This window comes from Aedes albopictus, chromosome 1 (assembly GCF_035046485.1).
Source record: "Aedes albopictus strain Foshan chromosome 1, AalbF5, whole genome shotgun sequence".
Taxonomy (NCBI): domain Eukaryota; kingdom Metazoa; phylum Arthropoda; class Insecta; order Diptera; family Culicidae; genus Aedes; species Aedes albopictus.
In genome coordinates, this window is record NC_085136.1 from 187,492,770 (window position 1) to 187,513,995 (window position 21,226).

Sequence of the window (21,226 nt, forward strand, 5' to 3'; positions counted from 1 at the left end):
ATGGGCTTGAAAACCTTCTATGAAAACGATATAGATTTTATACATGGTATGAATTTACCACACATACTGATAATTAAATTAAATGCAGTAGTTTACGCCCACACAGCCCTCCATTTTAAATTGAATAAAAATCTACGGCACATATCACGGGGCAACATGTTTTCGATTTTTACACAACTTAGAATCAAAGGTGGCAACAAAATTCTAGAAGAAAATCTGGAATTACGTTGGGATGGACGAGAAGGGCGACACATCCCAGATGGCAACATGCCATGGACATTAGCCTGGTACACGGTTTATATGAGAAAATACAAAAAATGGAAAAAACTATAACTCCTGTATACTTTTTGTGTTCCTCTTTGGTCCCATATCAACTGTGCAAAATTTCAGATCGATCGGAAAAACTATACACTGCGACCACTTTCTATAGCCGCACCCTCAGTTTCACATGTCTAGCAATATCAAAGATAGAATCGATATGGAAAACAATATGCATCTGATAGTTATTGCAAAATATGATGTTTGCAAGCATAACTTTCTTCATGTGTATATTTTCCATATCAAAAATACAGTTTTTCGACAATTTGGGCGACCATTTTCTATAGCCGCACTTCGGGTTTTCCTTAGATCAGCTGCTTCATCATAAAGTATGCTCATTATTACTGCTTTAAACGACCAAATAAAGCATATCAAGACCAAACCAAAGAAGTTTAACGAAATACTTAAGTAACAAGGTCTTTTAATACGAGAAATAGGGCACAGACTTGGTAAACTGGTGTTTCATGGATAAGTTATTAAAGATATCCCAAAAAACTAAAAAAAAATCGAATTAAATCTCAAGTATAAATGCTGCTGACTCAAAACAATCATTGCATTATACTTCCGGTTTCAATTTTTTTGCGCATAACCCTTATTAATCTAATTAAATTGTAAAAAAATCGATTTTTTAAGCTTTTAAATGGAAAATTCATAAGTTTTTGTGTATCAATCCTGATGAAACTTGGAAAATACATCGTATACAACATCAATATACAATGAAGATACTTCGGGAATTCATCAAACTCAACTTGGAAGGTCAGCATTGTCTTCGCTACCATTTAAACATAAGATGAATATTTCAAATTATGAAGACGATTTGTAATAACAGCTTTTATCCAACTTTCCATCAATTTGACGATATTTGGTTAAGTAAAAATGATGTGTTTCTATCAAAAGATTTCAAATATAGATGTTCCTGTTCATTTTGGGGCAAAAGAAAAGAAAGGGGTTATGATTGTAGTCTTCCTGTAGTTCTGGTTGATTTTATATCATAAAATGTAAAATTGGGCTAAATTTAGTGAAGTACTGGCGCAAAATTCAGCTCTTGCATCCATTAGGATTATTTAAATCTGTATTCATGAGGATCATTAGCAACTGTTTAGTTGAATTTTCAGTGATATAATGTCATAAATATTGCGTATTCATCCAAATAAAGCGAATATTAGGCTAAATTTAATTCTAAAGTTCCAGAAAAGTGATTGTTAAATTGGTATTACAGCCTTAAATCTTTTAGAAATCATCCAAGAAATCATGTTTCGTATAAATATTGCCGATAGGAAGCAGTACAATATATTTGTCAACTAAAAATATTGTTTTTGTGATTTAAAGAGAACTTTTAAGTAAAAATAGTGAAAGTTAACTAGTTTTTTGCACTAAGAAAACTAATTGGTTGATTTTTTAATTGCTTTTCGTTAGTTTTATTTCCAATTTGCTTAATTTTGTCATTTGAGACAGTTTGATCAAATGATTTCTTATAAAAAATCAGATTACCGAAGAAGAACCCGTAGTGCGGCTATAGAAAATGGTCGCCCAAATTATGGAAATAACGTGTTTTTCGCTTAACAAACAAATAGTTTACAATACTTATTCATGTAAATCATATATTTTACAAACACTAGTTGATACACACCGTTCCACATATCGATTGAATTGTAAAAATGGCTAGAAGTGCGAAATCGTGGGTGCGGCTATAGAAAGTGGCCGCAGTGTATTTTAGCGCCCGCCATTCTTAGTTTTTCATACGATTTACTATGGGGAAACTTTACATCTGCAGAGAAAAATCGCTAGCAGTCACCCCTAGATCCCAAAAAATAAGTCGATGAATGATTTCTGTAGAAAACTTCTCTAGGAATCAGACCTCCGAAGACCGCAAACCGATGCGACGTTCGTGGAAAAAGTTATTAAACCTCACCCGATCGATAAAATGACGAGATTTTATTATTTATTGTTATTCCTTACATGTTAAACAGCATTGACATGCCATTCGGATTTCAGTTAATAACTTTTTCCACATGTCTTAGATTGCTTTGCGGTCTTCGGAGAGATGGTTCCTCGTAAAATTTTCAACTGAAATCATTCATCGATTTATTTTTAGGGGTTAAGGGGCAACCTGTGGCGATTTTTCTTTGAAAAAGTGATTTTCCCCATAGTAAATCGTATGAAAACTTAAAATGGCTGGCGCTAAAATATAGTTTCTCCGATCGAGCTAAAATTTTGCACAGTTGATATGGGACCAAAAAGGAACTCAAAAAGTGTACAAGTGTCCCCCCAAATTTAACGGTCGACCACCGAAGCGAGCGAACGCTTCTGTCAAATCAGCGCAGACGCGAACCGTTTCCTATATGAACACACGGGGGTTCGGAGTCGAGCTATCAAATCATCGCGAGCCGTTATTGAGGTGGCGATAGTGTTTGGCTATTTTTCATCATGGCGTCGCGGACAACAAATTTGAATTTATTTGTTCTAGCTGTCACGTCGGTTCGTCGGTGGTAAAATGTCTTTCGGTGTCCCACTCTAATGCACATAGCACTAGTAGTGGCAGAGGACGAAAAGTGCTTCGAGCGACGCTGCATAGAGGCGCGAGACGGATCGCCAGAACATCGTCTATGTTGAAGTGGCAGAGGGAATGGGATACCTCCAGCAAGGGTAGATGGACACACAGGCTCCACCGTATGTCCGGAATGCGCAGATTGCGACGAGACCGCAAAGCATGTACTCTTTGAATGCCCAATGCCCACGCTTCGTGAAGCAATGGTCTCAGGCCGTGTCTCAGGCTTATCGACTCATCGATGCATGAGATATATGTATGGTGGAGAGAGATATTACTCCGGACAACATTGTTGAAAGGATGTGTACTGGGATTCCGATACTTCCACGGTCTCCCGAATCCTACTTGAACTACATAGAAAATGGCGGACCGCTCAACAGCAAGTTGAGTTGGCTTTCCCTGCCCATCCGGGGCTTGAGTCCAACAGAGTCCAACGGATAGTCTATAGTACTCGCCAGCAGGGATGGCATGCTCTTCCGTGTATTTGTAAGAGAGAACGGTTGTAATATGAAAATGAGCTGCACTGTACACATTATCTATGCGTAATGATAACCCTGCTCGTCAGGACCCAGGGCTTCCAGGGTCGTTGTTGTTTTTCAACCGGCCAATCTGCTCCTCAATACCTTGGAGGTCAGGGGCCAAAAGTCTGCAAGCGGAATACTGAGTTCTGCCTGTAACACGCCTGTATACAGCGCGCTTCATTCGCTCTTTTCCGGTGTTGCAACATTCTCGCCCATGCTACATTCTACAGCCGATATGGTACTTATACGGTAAGTATGGAACAAATTTTATAGAGTTCAGTTGCAAATAAAGATTTTTCAGATTTTCAAGCCTTCTGCACCTTATTTGCGTCAGATTAACAAGATACCTATCTGATCTTGTACCGTCTTTTCGAATTCTCTAAGAAGAATACCCTCTTCGAATGAGTGTTTTTACGCGGTTTCTATTTACGCGGTCGCGTAAATGAAAACACCTTGCAATTTTTGTCACCGTCTTATTTTTGCATGAAATTGCGAGAAATTGTGAGACGTTTTTTCCGAATTTCGAGCTGTCTTTTTTATGCGGTACCTATCCCCCCACTAAAAAAAACTGACTATAATTAGTGTTGTACCTGTTAATTCCGCCCTATTTAGCAAATTCTTTGACAGATACGCGTATTTAGACTACCACCAGGGTGTTACAAGAAAGGCGAAAAAAAAACCTCGCAAAATCCACGTGCGCAAAATTTTTATCCGCGCGATTATTGAAATGAATTCGCGTGAAATCCGCGAGAATGGTAAATTTATGTTACTTTCAACTGAAATGGACTAGTTGATTTCGGAGCGAAAACAGAGCTTTTAATTCGTAAATCAACGCGACTTATCTCGATTATTGTAAGCTTTTTGCCAGTAAATTTAAATACGTTTTACCAGAGCATAGGTTCAACTTTTTTTTAAATATTTTATTGAAGAATTTCTAACGCAGTCGCTGTAGCAATCCACAAGGCGTTTTTAAAGATATATCTGTACCAACGCGTCAGACAAAATCCCAAAAGAAAAATACCAAAGGCTATTGAATTTTAGATAAATTTTCTAGAAATCCTAGATAATTTTTAAAGGGAACTGGAAAAACCCATAGATATATTAAAGGAAATCCCTTGAGAAAACCTTAATTCGAGCCCGAATGGAACGAGATCTTGAAAGATATCTGAATATTTTTTAAAAGACAATGCTTGTTACTAAATTTTAGTCGAATTTTAAAATGAGCTTGGTTTTTGGATACTCTAAGGAATTCTTAGAAGATTACTCCAAGAATTTTTTGAGTAATGCCTGGAAAATTCCAGTGGGATATTCTTGAAATAATCTTTACATGGGAATCATTATTTTCGGATAAATAAAATACACACATAAGCATTCAGGGAAACTTTTTAAATATTTAAATTTAAATTTATTAGTACACACGAATATTCTACACCGAAAGAAGTGAAATATAAACCTAACTTCACGAGCATTATGCACTGTACCGTCGCAGCTTGTGTGTCTATTAGAACTATTTGAGTAGGTAATGTACGCAGGCCCTTGGTTCACCATTGGCGTGGACCATTCTTCTACTTTTGAGCTTATTGTGATGTGTGGAACGAACATAAACTATAGGAATATTAGGTATAACTCATTTTACTGTTTTCAGTTGCATTGCGTGAATTTATGCTCTTTTCAGAGTCTATGTTACCTGAACAGCACACATAAGTAATTATTTCTTCAGTAATTATTTTTCAGAATATTATGTAATACACATATAGCCGTTGAAGGTGAGATTAGTTGAAAATTGTTCAATAATGTTCTCTTCAAACATGAAAGTATGTTTTCGCCCATAGGTACACAATTTTCAAAAAAAAAAGTCTAAAGTTTGCATTTTTATTTTGTAACTAAGACCACCTCTACTTCTCCACGATTGTCACGGGAAGAAGTGTTTGTTAGTGGGGAGAGAAGAGTAGATAGAAAAATGCAAAGTAGCAGGAAAAGGACGAGCCTGGACCTTCTGCATATGTATCACAAGCGGTAGCCACTTAACTATAGACACTATAGATACCATAGACTCGCGGAGGCAAAGACAACTGTAGCCTAGCGTAGTTCAGACTTCAAAAATGTTAAAAACTCAAAGCTTCCATATGTTTATTACAATCCTTGGTGCAAAACTAGAGTCCTGTCAAATTTTCAGCCATTTCGGTGGTGATTTAATGGTGGCCCAAGAGCAAAACAGGTTTGTATGGGAATTACTATGGAGAATTTGCAAAAAAAGTTCTCCACGTTGTAGAGCTTCCACACATGAATAAAGTCATAGAGTCAAAGCCAAATTGAATTCTTCAGATCTCAATGATGAATGTTGCCGAAGACCGCAACTCATATAGTTAAACCTGGTTTAACGCTTAAGCCAGGGTGAAGAAATCGCCCCTAAGCCCGTCTACTTGACAATGACTCGACTTTTGTGAAACCATACGCAAATTTTCTCAACAATTCAAAAAAAATTGTATTGAAATTGTTTTCCCCAGAAAATCGGATAGAAAAGTCGGAAAAACTATTTTCGAAGTGCGGAAAAAATCCCAAAAAATATTCTGTAAAACTTTCAAGATGTGTTTTTTTTTTCGTTACTAAGTTATAGAAGTAGTCCAGATTTGCCAAATGAGCCGGTATAACTCAAGAACGAAGTATCGTACATACAAAGTTTATTTTGTGAAATCATAAGCAAATTTTATCACTGTTGAGGAAATGTGGTTGTAAAAGTCGGAAAAATTATTTACAAAGTCCGGAAAAATTCTCAAAAAATATTTTTGGAAAGGATTTTTTTTAACCTATATTCTGTAAAATTTTGAAGATGTGCTTATTTTTCGTTCTTGAGTTATGACCAATTCTGTAAAAATTGTCCAGATGTGTCATATGAGCCGTTTTCTTTGAAAAACCATAACTCAAGAAGATGCTTCGTTCTTGAGTTATGATCTTTCAAAGAAAACTGCTAGAAACAAACTGTCTTAATGAAATCATATGGACGAATTTTCTCACAGCCGGTCGAATGTATTCGAGCCGTTTTCCTTTTCATTTTGAAAACGCAACACGTCTTGGATCAACACTACTGCCAGATCACATTTTAACATGAATGGGAAATAATAAAGCAATTATGAGCAATACTGAACAACATTTTGAGTGGAGATGTTCTCTCGAGAAATCTGACTTGCCTCTAAATTTCGACCCAGACTCGTAATACAATGTCACTTCGAAAGACGGTATGTGTAACATACAACAGAGTTTAAAATTTTCATTTGCAATGAGTGAAATTAACGCGAATTTTGAAAATTCTCAACTGAAGGATCAAAATAAAATTCATTATGGTGAATGATTTTTTTCGCTTCATTCGTTTTTCTGTCACTGACAATTTTCACTAAGAAAAAAAAACTAGACCATAACTCCCATAAACTTCCAATCACCACAAAACTTGGATACAGTAATTAATTGGAATACTGACCATCTGTTCCATTTGTTCATCAAGTCGAATTTTGCGTTTGTTAACAGAAAGTGATTATTTTACAATGTGCAAGAAATTACTCATGACAGTGAATTGAATGAAAATAGAGAGGCATTCAGTTGACAATCAATGTGGCGAAGCACAAATCAATGAAAAAATGAGAATGTCAATTTTTACTTTGAATCTTCGAACTTTGTACTCTCTGACAGCAAAAAAAAATCAAAAGGTATCGAATGGTATGTAAGACTGATAGCTGCTTGGATCATTTTGCTTTATTTTTCTATTTTATAGCTATGAGGAGATAGTTTTTTTTTTTGAAGAACACATTACTTTTTTATATATGGTTGATATCATTCTTATCAACAAGGATGAATATTGTTATACTAACATGAACTCTCAACTTCAACATATGTTAAATACTATTACCATGCGGCAAATATATTTGAGATATTTCAATTCAAAATCCCACTAAAGAACGCATTCCTGATTGTACCTAGAACCTTCTGAAAACTTTATCAGCTATCTGGTTCCTTATCTCAGCATCTTAGAACGTAAGAGGCTTTCTGTTCGCATGAACTGATACCTAGTAGACAGAACTATCTCACTGTTAAACAGTCTTACAATATCTGGTAAATTCAATATTTGTTGTTTATTTGATGTTATTGCATTACAATTATTGCGGAGCAAGGCTTCCTTTCTTTGGCACTGTGTTCAAAATTTTAATCTGTCATCCAGTAAATATTTAGTACCCTCCTTTCACAGTTATTAGCTGAGAGCTTTTTTATTCTTCTCCCGGAAGAGACAGGTCTGCTGCTTTCTCTTCCGCTTACGACGTTCTGTCGGGTCTCATACTGCAGCGCGGACGACCATGCTGCATCATGAGACATTCGAATAATGCCTCTACTCTTTTCGTCGAACCAACTTCGACTCCATTCCAAATACCCGACGGTGCTCTCAACTGAGTCGTTCATGGCAGCCGCTGCGAGAGGAAAGTGGAATGGGTGGTTCAGAAAAGTATGACGACCCATTCAAAAAATGTTGAGGTCTCATACAAAAAGTGTAACATAGTGGGTAGGGGGTTGGAAAATGGGCAATTTTTGCGTGACGTAATTTATCGACCTTATCTAAGGAAGACTGTGCTGAAAGAAAGTGCTACAAATGGGCATATTATTAGAGCAGGCAAAGTTATTTGAGTCTCTGCAAATATCCTTTCACTTTTCCTAATTACTAAGGGCTATCCATAAACTGCGTAGACTCGGAGGGAAGAAGGGGGGTTCTGGTCAAGGTTTACCTGAATGGTCCATACAAATTTCGAATATTTTGTATGAAAAAGCGTCTACGAGGAGGGAGGGGTGTCTGAAATAGCCAAAAATGAGTCTACGTAGTTTATGGACAGCGCCTAAAGGATCGTAAACGTGCTTGTGCTCCATAGGTTCAGGTTCTCTGGACCCAGCTTCGCGATGAGGACGATTGTATAGATTTTGGTAGGTGACATCCACAAGCATGCTACATTGTAAAATCGTACTGGTCAAGGGTCAAAGTTTTCAAATCTGGTACGTTGTTTTGCACAAAGGTCGTTTAGTAGACCTAAGGCTTTCAAGCATAGCGACCGGCGTCAAAGTCAGCAAAAAGGACCCTATTTGACTTTCTTGGAAAGCAGGCAAGTGTGTGAATATATACCAGTTACCGTAATTTGGTAGCTTTTAAAGAAAGCAAATTGCTAAAACAACATGTCTTTCACTATCATCATGATTTATTCTTTACATTTTTTACCTACACTTCATAAAACTGTTTAGACATAATTGAATTGTTTATCATTTGAAACTTTCAAGAACGAACTAAAATAAAATTCTGTTAACCGTCACGATAATCTACCAAGAAACCTAATTAAGAACACGTACCAAAGCCTGGAAGGCGCCTATACTAGTATGATGTTCAATAAAACCCATTTGCAACTGTACTATTTACAATACACATCGACTTCTACTGTACGAAATTATCCCAAAGATAATGGAGAAATGTAACTTTTGTATCCGGGGGAGTTCTGCAACGGTACAATGCATTGCAATACTTAATGCAGCGAATAATACTATACCACTTCTACGACGAGTGCGAGTGTGTTTCTCTATCACCCACTACGCTTCGGATGTTAGGCGGTTCCCTAGGATTTCTTCCAGGAGTAGTACATCTCGAGGGGCTTATTGACCTAGGTAAGAAAACAAAAATGAATGAGAAAAAGTAACTTCCAAAACCCGAGAAAACACCATCTTTACCTTCCAAAATTTTTCGTTAACCTGCGAGAGCGTCTGGTTTCCACTCAGAACAACCAGCTGCGACGGTTGGGGAGCGATGTAGATGCAGAAATTCACCAATCGGTAGGCCTCGGGAAGTTCGGTTTCCAGGTCCAGTGTGAGACGCATGGCCAAGTATTTGCTGAGATGGTCCACTGCAAGAATCGAAAGAGCATTTTAGAATTATCTAATATTAATGCAGCGTTAAAGATCATGCAATGATAATCATATATGAAGTTTTCCTAGGATGTTTCATAAGTAAAAGTAACTTACCATGGAAAAAAAATTGGTTTATTTTGAATAGCTTACTAATTATAAATGATCAATCCCGCTCAGTAGTGACAGACTTAATCGATTACGCATCGCGAATCTGAAATAGACAAAACCTAGAACACAATAAAATTGCCCACTTTTAAAACTAAAAGGTATTAGGGAAGACTAGGTAATGAAAATCAAGAAACTTAAGCAGGTCAATTTTATTGCGTTCTAGCAAAATATTATTGTTGTGATATTGAAATACTACGGAATAATATAAATTATGACTTAGTGTGCTGCCTATAGTTGCATATTTAATACACTTGCTGTTTTTGCCGGGGAAAAGGATGGAGCACTAGAACCAAGTTTACAGCGCGCATCCTTCATAAGGATGACAATTGGATGACAAATTGAAAATTTGTTGACCGATTTGCATTTTTTCACTGTTCGTATTGCTAGTATACTTTCAGATTATGCAGTTAACAGAAGTTTATTTGTTTATTTATTTATACCTCATCTGACTTTATTCTTAATGAGGATTAAGATGGGGAAAATCCCATTTGAAAGAACCAATTTCAATCAAAAGGGCATAAAAACCCTATATCTTTTCAGAAAACATAATATAATATAACATAAAAGATCACATACAATCGTGTAAACATAAGTAAAATTATGTATTGTATGTAAACCCTTTACTCCCCATGGTTGCTCCGCTGATTTTCGTCGAACTCAGGATAAACGAAATTAGATGTATATGATGCAGTTACTTTTGAAATATAATTTTTGTTATAACCGGTAATTTATGATAGAAATCATCAAATGCAAACAACATAGGACCGAGTACGTTCATAGTCAAATCAGTACTGACCTTTGTTCTTTATTTCTATTTACATCATCTGTATTACTTGAAAACTTGAGAATTCATTTCAAGAGTTTGGCAGTTTTACCGAGTGGACAAAGCCACTACAGTTATTCCCCCTTTAATGAAGATTATGTACAATTGTTGGAATGCAAAATATGCGAATAATTAAAACATGTTCAAAACGTTGAACCAGAACAAACTAGGGAATCGCGCCACTTCGGCGGTGGCTTCTATATTCGTCTGTTTTCCACTATAACTCAGTCAAATTTGAACCAATTGACACAACTTTTGGAATGCCATAAGATAGGTATAGTATCTACCCGTGTGCAACATTTCAAGCCAATTGGTTCAAAATTGACTAAGTTATAGTGGAAAACAGACGAATATAGAAGCCACCGCCCAAGTGGCGCGATACCCTATTTGAAATTGTGAATGTAACAAACTAAACATTAAAGTATTTTAAACTTCAATCACATAGATTAATTGTTCGTACTGGATCTGATTCGCCCATTCCGGAAATCCGGCGTGATACATGTGAAATATGCGTTGAATGGGCTGCTTGGTTTCGAGCTTTGCACCTGAAAAATCGGAAATCACCGGCCCAGCTTCAACTCACGGTTTGCTTTATTTTCATCAGTGCTTCACCACCGGTCCGCTTATGAATTCTCTTCACCTGCAAATCTTGTCTTTCCCGTCCATATTTTTTCTCTTCATCCGTCCTTTCCAACTTCATAGTCTCAAAGGGATAGCACCGAAAAGATTAAATAAAACAACAGCAAAAAAAATATGTGCTCAAAAAGGCAAACGTAGTCCTACGTCAAAATGGGTCGGCAAAACTGATGCATTCACATGCACTCGACTCAATGTAAATAGTTGATGCTCCAATGACATGTTATCCAGTTGAATGGGTTGAACTATTAGTAGGTCGGCTCCAGAGGCGCGTTCTCCTCCATTTGGGAAATTTGTGGGTTGAACTATACAAACACTATCAACAGTTATCCAGATTTGGTTCCGAAACAAAAATACCGAATGTGTAGTGAGTGCAGTGGCGTAGCAAGGGGGGTGCGGAGGGTGCGGTCCGCACCGGGCCCCCGAGTTCAGAGGGCCTCCAAATCAGAGAAGGTTACTAACACTAGTTTGAATAAAGTTTTTTTAAAAAGCGATAGTTTCCGATGAGTATAAGTTCAATACTTGTAGATCTGCTGATAGGTATGTAGGGGCCCCTTCGTGATTATCAATAGTTTTTGGAATGGATCACACAGATGGCTGATTTGTAGTCCTATTGTGGACAATTTTGAATGTGAACATTTTATTCAAGTAGTTTAGTTAGTTTAGTTTTGATTAGTTTGATGATTACTCTTTTTACCTACAGGGGCCCAAAATACAAAAAAATGTGCTAGAAATTACAATTGAATTTTACGAAATTCAGTACTGATTTGGAAGTAAAATTCATGAACATTATGAAAACGTCCCTGATATCCTAACCACAGGACCAAACATAACTGTTAACATAGCTTAAGAAAATTCAGTAGCCCCATTTATGAAAATTAAGATCTGAACACATGTCACGTCAAACCCGTAATAACAATAGTTAGTCGATTATTTTTGCTCTCGTATAAAAAAACAAGTGCAATCAACGTATTCCATCAAGTATTTCTTTCCAAATATTCCTTGAAGGGTTTCTGCGGGAATTCCTTTGGGCAAGGTAAATACTTACCTTGCCTTCGGGAATAACTTTTATACCTAATTTGTATAACAGTTGGGCATTTTTTTTCATTATCGTAAAAATTGGGCCGAAGGGTCTCAGATTTTCATGAAACTTTTTCCACATGCAGGGCTCATGGATATATGAGCAAAAACAAAATGAGGAAAATTCAGGGTCGCCTAGTTTCCCGGAAAACTCAGGTGGATTTTTTTTGTTTTCCCCTGACACTACTTACTTTGAAAAATCATAACACAAGAACGAAGCATCGTAGAAACAAAGTTTTTTTTTAAAAAGAAAGCAAATTTTCTCAGAAATCAAAAAATATATATATATGAACTGGAAAAAGTTTCCCACAAAATTTTCCACAGTTGAGAAAATTGTAACGGGTATACATATGTAGTTTGTTCATTTAGTGTTTTTCGTAATCTTCTATAAAATAATCTCTTTAATTATTAATAAAATATTGGACCAGTCTAAAAGATTGAAATCGCCTTTTGCATGAACTTTCATCAGAACTCACGAGTAGCACCTCTTAAGACGGACAGTTAAATGAGTTCCCACTATAGCCAACACGCACATGTGACCTGCAGCCAAAAAGGCATAGTGCTGACACTTTTCGTAAAATTGCGCGCATTTTGCAGTGGGGACTCATTTAGTTTTTAGCGCAAACGAAAAGTGGCGGATGAACAAATGAACATTTTGGCGGTGAACATGGCTTAGGCTGGTTCAAAGTTTCTAAGGCTTCTATTAATTGTAAATGATTTGCTATTTTAATATAATGAACTAAATATTTAATGAACAACATACAAATAATGACATAGTTACAAAATTCGTAAATAAAAGCCGGAAAAATTATGCCTGAACTCGTGGAAAATTTTCGAAAGAATATTTTTGAGAAGGTTATTTCATAAGCTTCAATCGCTGAAATTTTTGGAATGCACTATTTTCCGTTTTTGAGTTATGGTCAATTTTGTTGAAAAATGTCCAAATGTGCCATAAAAGCCTTTTCTTCGAAAAATCATAACTCAAGAACGAAGCATCGTAGAAAAAAAGTTTTTAATGAAAATGAAAGCAAATTTTCTCAGGAATCAAAAAAAATATGAGGTGAAAAAAGTTTTCCACAAAATTTTCCACCGTTGAGAAAATTTATAAAGAAAAGCCGGAAAAACTATGTCCGAACTCGTGGAAAATTTTCAAAAAAATATTTTTGGGAATGTAATTTTATAAGCTTTGATTGCTGGAATTTTTGGAATGTACTTTTTTCTCGTTACTGAGTTATGGTCAATTATGTGAAAATGACCATGTAAGCCTATATTATATGGGCATTTTTCACAAAATTTGCCATAGCTCAGGAACGAAAATTAAGTGCATTCCAAAAATTTCAGCGATCAAAGCTTATGAAATTACTTTCTCAAATTATTTTTTTTTCAAAATTTTCCACGAGTTCGGACATAGTTTTCCGGCTTTTCTTTATGAATTTTCTCAACGGTAAAAAAATTTGTGGAAAACTTTTTCCATTTCATATATTTTTTGAATTTCTGAGAAAATTTGCTTTCATTTTCTAGAAAAAACTTTGTTTCTACGATGCTTCGTTCTTGAGTTATGATTTTTTAAAGTAAGTAGTGGCAGGGGAAAACAAAAAAAAAATCACCTGAGTTTTCCGGGAAAATAGGCGACCCTGAATGTTCCTCAATTTTTTTTTTGCTCATATATCCATGAGCCCTGCATGTGGAAAAAGTTTCATGAAAATCTGAGACTCTTCGGCCCAAACCCGTACGGTAATAAAAAAAAAATCCCCAGTTACGTCAAAGAGTTCTACAAACATTCCTCTAAGATTAACTTCAGAAATTTTTTCAGGGATTGCATCAGAAATTCTTTTAAGCATTGATTCAGGAATACTTACAATGATACCTGCAAGCTTTTCTTCAGGAACTTTTCAAGAAATCCTTCAGGAATTGCTTTATGATTTTTTTAGGCATTTCTACAAGCATTATTCCAGAAATATTTCTTCGAATTCCTTCTTAAAGTCCATTAAGGATTGTTTCATGAAGTCTATCAAGGAATCCTTTAGATCACCCTTAAGGAATTTCTCCAAGGATTCCTTTAGATTTAAAGGTTTCTCCAAGAAGATATCTTGTGGGTGTTCCGCATAGAAAATATATTGAATGTATTTCGGAGATCATGTTTGGAGGCATACGTGAATGGATCCTTGGGAGATTTTCGAAAAAAAAATTGGAAAGGAATCTTTGGAGAATCGTCTAGATGAATTCCAAGATGTATTCGGAATGAATCATGATTTTTGGGGTATCTTTGATGACATTCTTGAAGGATTACTACAGTACTATGAAGTAGTACTTGAAATACTAGGAATACTTTGAGGATTTTCGTAAAGGATTCCTGAAAAAAATTTGATAGCAAGCGGGTTTTTAGAAGAATTTATGATAAAATACCTAGATTATCTCTCAAAAAATCAATGGCGGAAGCCCCAAAGAATTCCTCTCGAATTCTTTGGAGCAAATTAAAAAATAATCTTTAAAAGAATTCCTATATATTTCCTTGGAGGAATTTCTGTAGGAACCCTTTGGGGATGAATGTGTTCATCCTTGTAGGGATATCTGAAGGAAAACTTCGAGAAATCCCTGAACGAATCTATGTAACGTAGGTTGAACAAGTCCTTGTAGAAAAAGTTTAAATCTTCACTGGAATTTTGATGGAAATCTTAATGGATTCCTCTGGAAAATTTCTAAAGTGATTATGTGGAGTGGCCCTAAAAGAATCGTTTGTGGAAATTTTTAAGATAATTTTTATGGAACTATTGGGAATATACATTATTAAAGAAATTCGTTCAGAAACGCTTGGAGGAGTTTCTGAAGCAATCGCTTCAGAAAAGCAATTTCGAACGAAATCTTTTAAGAAAACGTTGAAGTAAATGATAGAATAATCGTAAAAAAATCCAAGATAGAATTCTTGGAGAAGAATACCTAAAGGTTTCATTGAAAGTATCCCAGTAGAATTTCTTGGAAGAATTTCTGTGAGAATTATTGGAATTTTTTTTACATTTTTTCATTACAATTTCTGAACTTTTTCATTGGAAATTTCTTTTGAATCTTTTTCAGTAATTACTTTGAAAATTAGTGCAGCAATTCGTTAAGGAATAACTTAAAAAAATATTTAGAAATCCCTTCAGCAACTATTCTGAAAATTTCCTCCGGAAATACCTTTTATGTATTTTTTTTCTGAATTCATTCTACATTATTTATAGAAAATTTCTTCAGCAATTCTTTTGAAAACTGTCTTCGCTATTATGTTGAAAACTGAGCTCGCTATTCCATTTGGTAAAAAAAAAAGTTTTTTTTTAATCTCCGTTAGAAGTCTCATTGAAAATTTCTGCAGCAACTCTTTTGAGAAATTGTTAAGCAATTCCTTTGGAAATTTCTTTAATCAATTCTCGGAAATGCTTCAGCAATGGCTTTGCGGAATTCTTCAGATTTTTATTGCTATGGAAATTTCATCAGAAATTTCGTCTGCAACTTGAAAAATCCATTGCTAATTACTTTGGGAACAACTTTCACACTCTTCTGGAAACTTTTTTGCCATTTCCTACGGGAATTGGTTGGTTTATTTATTTGGCATTTACTTTGAAAATTAATCTGGCGATTATTTTTATTTTTCTTTTGAAGAATGTTTTCGAAAACTGTTTCGGCGATTCCTTCGGAATTTGATTCGGTAATTCTTTTGTAAATTTCCTGGAATTGATTTGGGAAATTATGTTTGAAAATATCTACAGCATTACTTTTCGAAATTCTTTATGCAATTACTTTGAAAATTTATTAGGGAACTCCTACTGGATAAGTATTGTTGGAAGTTCATTGAAAGTTTCACCGGCCGTCCCTTTGCTGATATATCTGACAATTATCTTTGCAATTCTTTCAATAGTTCCTTAGTCAATTTGTGTGTACATTTAAGTGGCAATTTTTTTTTGAAAACTTCTTTGGCAATTCCTCAGAAAATTCTTTTGGAAATTCCTCTGGAAATTTATTTTGATACTTCCTTACGGAACTCCGTCGGTTATTATGTTTAAAGTTACATGAGATATACTCTTGTGAATTAAAAAAAAACGAGAATTTACAACGAAGAAAATTTCAAAGGAAATACCTAAAGCATTTCCATAAAAATAAGGTGATTACCAGAGAAGTTCACAGACAATTTCCCAAAAATTCACAAAGCAATTTCTAAAAATGTTTTACGATATTTCAATAGAATTTCTTGGAGGAACTTCTGTGAGAATTCTTGAAAGATTCTTGAAAGAATTCTTATATTTGTTTATTTGAATTTCTAAAGATGCAGTTGCTGAATCCTTGAATGGCTTTTTGGAGAAATTTCTTTAGTATTTCTTGCAAAACACTCAAAGCATCCTCTGAAAGAATTCCTAAAGAATTTCTTGGAGGAAATAGTGTTAGAATCTTCTGGAGCAATTTCTAAAAGCCTCTTTGAAGAAATCCCTTTAGAACTTTGAATAAAACCTTGGAAAAAATCCTAAAGCAACCCCTGAGAAAATCCCACAAGTCATCCTCGTTGAATCGTTGAAAAAATATTAAATAAATTAAACAAGAAGGAATTTCTAACAGGATCCTTGAAGAAATTCTCAAATAATCTTTTGATAATTTTTAAAGGGCTTTTTTTGAAGAAATAATTAATAATTCCTTGGAAAAAATTCCCGTAGGAACTCTTGAAGCGATTCCTGAAAAATTCCCGATGGATATCCTCTATGAAATCTTAGCTTTGCATTAATCACTTAAGGGATAGATAGGCATTCTAGAATTCCTGCAGAAAGTGGCAAACAGTCTTAGGAGGCACGAATTATAACAAAAAATGCGTAATCAATCGGTGTCGTAATCGCTTTGTTTTCGAATAGGATGAGTTTGGGATTGTAAGATTACCAAGAGAATGTTGACCCTACCAGGAATTCACATTCAATTTTTTAACGATTTTTTGGAGAAATTTCTAGAGGAATCATTAATAAATTTTTGAAAAATTCTTGACTGAGATGCTTTATGGAATGATTTTCCAAAAGGTTTCTCGAAAGAGTTTTGATGGAGTCTTTTGAAAAATCGCAAAAATTATGGAGTCTTTCAAAAAATCGAAATCCTCAAAGGAGTTTCCAGAGGAATGCTACACAGATAAAAATAATGAGATTTACACGTCATGTAAACTTCATTTTACTCATGTAAACTTAATGTTATGATGATTTACATGACATATCATGTAAATTTGTGTTATATGTCATGTAAACTCTCAGAGTCATGTTGAATTACATGACATATAATGGAAGTTTACATGATATTTCATGAACTTTACATCATATGTCATGTAAACTTCTACGATATCCCACGCTCCAATTATGTGCATCATAATTTACACAAAATTTTACATTCTTTTTTCGATCTGTGTAGTTAAGATTCCTGAAAGAATCCTTGGGAGAACTCCTAGTGCGCATGAATATTAATGAATTCGTTGGAGGAATTCCAGAAGGATTTTTCAAAAGGATTCCTACAGAACAGAAGCTCCTCTGAGCATTTTCTTAGAGAAACTTCTGTAGGAATCCTTGGAGAATGTTTTTTTAATTATTATCCAATGGACACTTTAGAAATTTCCTGGAGGCATTCTAGAATAAATCTTTTATTAAAACCTTAGAGAAACTCCTTGAAAATTCTTTACAAAAATTTTTCGAATAAAAGCGTTGCAATAATGTTTGAAGGAATCCTTGAAAAAAAATATGAAGAAATCTTCAAAAGCACGCCAAGATGAACGATGAATGCTTGAGGAAATGCTATTTTTTTTCGAGAAATCTCTAAAAGAGTTATGTGAGGGAATATTTGAGAAATTCTTGAAGAATCAATAGAAAAATACTTAACTTGAAATTGAAATCAAAATTTGGAGGATCTCCTGAAAGAAACCACGGAAGAATGTTTAAAGAAATTCTAGAAGAAGGACTTCCGGAATTCCGATGTAACTTCTCGGAAGAATATATGATTCAAAAACAATCATAGGAGTATTTTTTGTAATAATTTTTCCTGGAATTTCTTGAGAATTATTGAGAATATCATTGATAAAATCCCAGGTAGACTACCCTTCCGTCAGTTAGTTGGCCACCACTGCCAGTAAATGCTAATGCAGAGTACAAAAGTCTTTCAACGTTTTGTACAAAACACAACAGCGCGATCATTCGAGAGTAAAATGTATATAGATTTATCATAGTAAAATATGTACATCTGTAATTTTCATGAGGGCCCAGTAATTTGGTTCCGCACCGGGCCTCCAAATTCCTAGCTACGCCACTGAGTGAGTGACTCACTACAGCCTAAGAATTATTTGTAAAAATTAAACTTTTTGTCGATAAGCCCTGGGCTTGGATTGTATCTTCTAGGAAGCTTTAATTTCGGACATGTGGCCGATGTACTTTGCAGTTATGTTTAAAATAGCTGAATGTATAAGCAATGGCAAACAGTTCTGTAAAAACCAGATCTTAAAGTCATCTGATATAGTTACACTACCCGTCATAAGTACGGACTCACAAAAAGTATTGCAACAATATTGCATCACCCAGACTCACCTCGATATCTCTAAAACCAGAACACCTACAAAAATGCCGTGTTCAGAAAAGTTGTTGCTTTTGGTCTTCTGAATAACTTTCCTGAAGACAGCATCTTTGTAAGTCCTCAGGTTTTGGAGATATCGAGGTAATTCAGGGTGATGCAATATTGTTGCAATACTTTTTGTGAGTCCGTACTTATGACGGGTAGTGCATACTGATCATGCAGCTGCATAGTGTATCGAACATTTGTCAAAATCATTAGGTGCCGGGAAAATATAATTCCGAGTGAGTTGGTGAGAATATTGCAAATTGAGGGAGGGTAATAGGCCCTGTCAGATCCCTGAATGGGCAATGTAGTTCATTGTGTGGGAATGCCATTGAAGTTTTGTAATATTCTCCGAGGCTTTCGAAATCCAACAGGGCGCGTCCCCGGGTTGCGGATAGCAGAAAAAGGGAGGTTTCTTGCATGTGTACTGCAATCAGCCAATGTGATACTATCTCCAATGGTATTGTAGTGCGAATAAATGATGTCATTCTATAGGAATTCGAACCTTGTAATGCATTAATCATTAACATATTTTTTCTAAGCTCGACAGGGTTTTGAAGACAAACATGAGATGAGAGAGTTACTTAATAGGAAAGTCACATCAGCAAAGCTTTTACATGCAAATGTTATCCATGGGGTCATGTCTATAGAATTTAGTCAGTCAAATTGCAGTAATTATGTCGGGTAACAAAACGAAAGAAGTGCTTACACTAATATTTGCCATACTGGACTATAAATGTAGTACTTTACGGATGCTGGCTAAGTTAGTTAGTACTTACACAAATTTCAATCATTTGATGTCACAGATCATTTCGAATGAACGGAACAGTTCCATCCGACGACAAATTATACAATTTTAACCTAATAAGGTTATTCTAAATCATAACTACTGGTTTCAAATGATGAAACTATAAAAAAAATAAATCAAAAACCAACTATTTTTTTTAATAGATTTCTAAAAATTGACTTAAATTGCAATAACTTTTGATCCAGCACTTTTTCGGAAACGCTCTGGCATAGAAATAGTCGTTCAATGTCGTGGGACGGAAATTGTTAATATTCAAGAGATGAACCAGCTTAGGGCTAAAAATTTCTATATAAAAACACAAAAATCTATGTTTTCACAAAAAAATATCATCAATTTATGTTATAACTTCAAGCGTTTTTCTATACAAGTTTAATGAAAGAGAAGAAAAAAGTCAAAAACGTATTCATCTTTACCTGTAGCATTAGACGTGGTCTTAATGTAGCGGACCGAATTTTCCTTCAACGCCTTCAGCAGCGGATTGTCCCCGGCCATCTCGGTCGGATGTGGCTTAAATACAAGCTCTATTTCGTCGCTGCCATGCTCGGAATTTCCCTCGCCTTCCGTGTCCAAATTGGAATCATTTTCCTCAGTCCGTCCGTCCATCTCGCTGTTGCTTTCCGATTCTTCGGATTTTTCCGACGTCAGAACCGACCGAGCCCGTTTGGCCTTGCTGGCCGAACTGACATTGGACGGCACTGGAGAGGGAGTGCTCCTAACCGACGGTGGATTAGACGATGGAGGAATAGACTCACCGCCAGCCTGGCTGTTTGATGACCCTTCTCGATTGACTGCCTCCGGAGCGGTTCCATTCGCGTTGGCCACCGCAGGTTGGGCTGCATTCGCTGCAACAACCGGGGCAGCAGAAGCAGGAGACGCATTTGTTGCTGCAGCTGCTGCGGCCGTTAAATCATTTTCACTTTTTTGTTTGCGATTCGGTCTGTTTTGAGATTGCAACTTGATTCCCTCGTTAATCGAATGAACTAAAGCTTGCTGGGAATGACTTTGATTGAATTTGGCCAACACTCGTTCTTGGTGGGCTTCGTATTCATCTCTGCTGGGATAAATCTTCGATATCAACAAATCAAAATTAGGGTCCGGTCGAAGCGATCTCTTAGACACCAGCTTTTTCCTACAAGTAGGACATTCCTTGTTCCCCGAGCGCAGCGCCGTAATGATACAGTCGGAACAAAACCGATGCAAACACTCTTTTGTTGTCATAGTTTTCTTCAGCATATCCAGACAAATCGGACACATCAACTCACTGTGCAAGCTGCGAGGCGAAACCGCAATCTCTGTGTTATCCGTTATCGCTTCCTGTGGTGTCCGGTTGAGCTCGTACAGGGATAAATCCCAAGTTTTATTCTGAAGCGGTTCCAAAGACGCCATTTTTCACCACAAAAACTTTTTATTTACACGCTAACCCTCAGTTACCCAGATTGATGTCACAGCGACCCAGACTGAGCAAAAATGCAGTTACTCTAAACTGAGTAAAGGCCCCTTTACTCAAATCTGGGTTACCGATGTTGGTGGCAAAATCTGGGTAAACGATACCCAGCTCCTCCGGGGCCTTGATTTTGTTAATTTATTTCCAAATTAGATTTTGATTAAAAAGCTCTCAGTTGCCACGTGCTATTCACTGGAAAACAGTTCCCCGGAATAATTCCACTGTTTTCCCGTCATTTATCGGCATATTTTTCGCGAAAACATTCATAGCTTCCAGCGTTCTCCTGACCGCCGTCATATTCTCAAGCCGAAAAGTGACAAAGTGCCGATTACCCACACGCTAGTTTGAAAATACCCAT

The 21,226-nt window shown here is 36.0% G+C and overlaps 1 protein-coding gene across 1 annotated transcript; it reads right to left on the reverse strand.

Moving 5' to 3' along the window:
* Positions 1 to 4,758: 4,758 nt before the first annotated feature.
* On the reverse strand, positions 4,759 to 20,860 carry LOC109423121 (E3 ubiquitin-protein ligase RING1). The gene is made up of 3 exons (XM_019698026.3): positions 19,838 to 20,860; positions 9,136 to 9,308; positions 4,759 to 9,068 (listed from the first exon to the last, which is right to left on the reverse strand). The coding sequence occupies exons 1-3, from the start codon at positions 20,808 to 20,810 to the stop codon at positions 9,024 to 9,026; spliced, it is 1,191 nt and encodes a 396-aa protein (XP_019553571.3). The 5' UTR covers positions 20,811 to 20,860; the 3' UTR covers positions 4,759 to 9,023.
* Between the last annotated feature and the right edge of the window lie 366 nt (positions 20,861 to 21,226).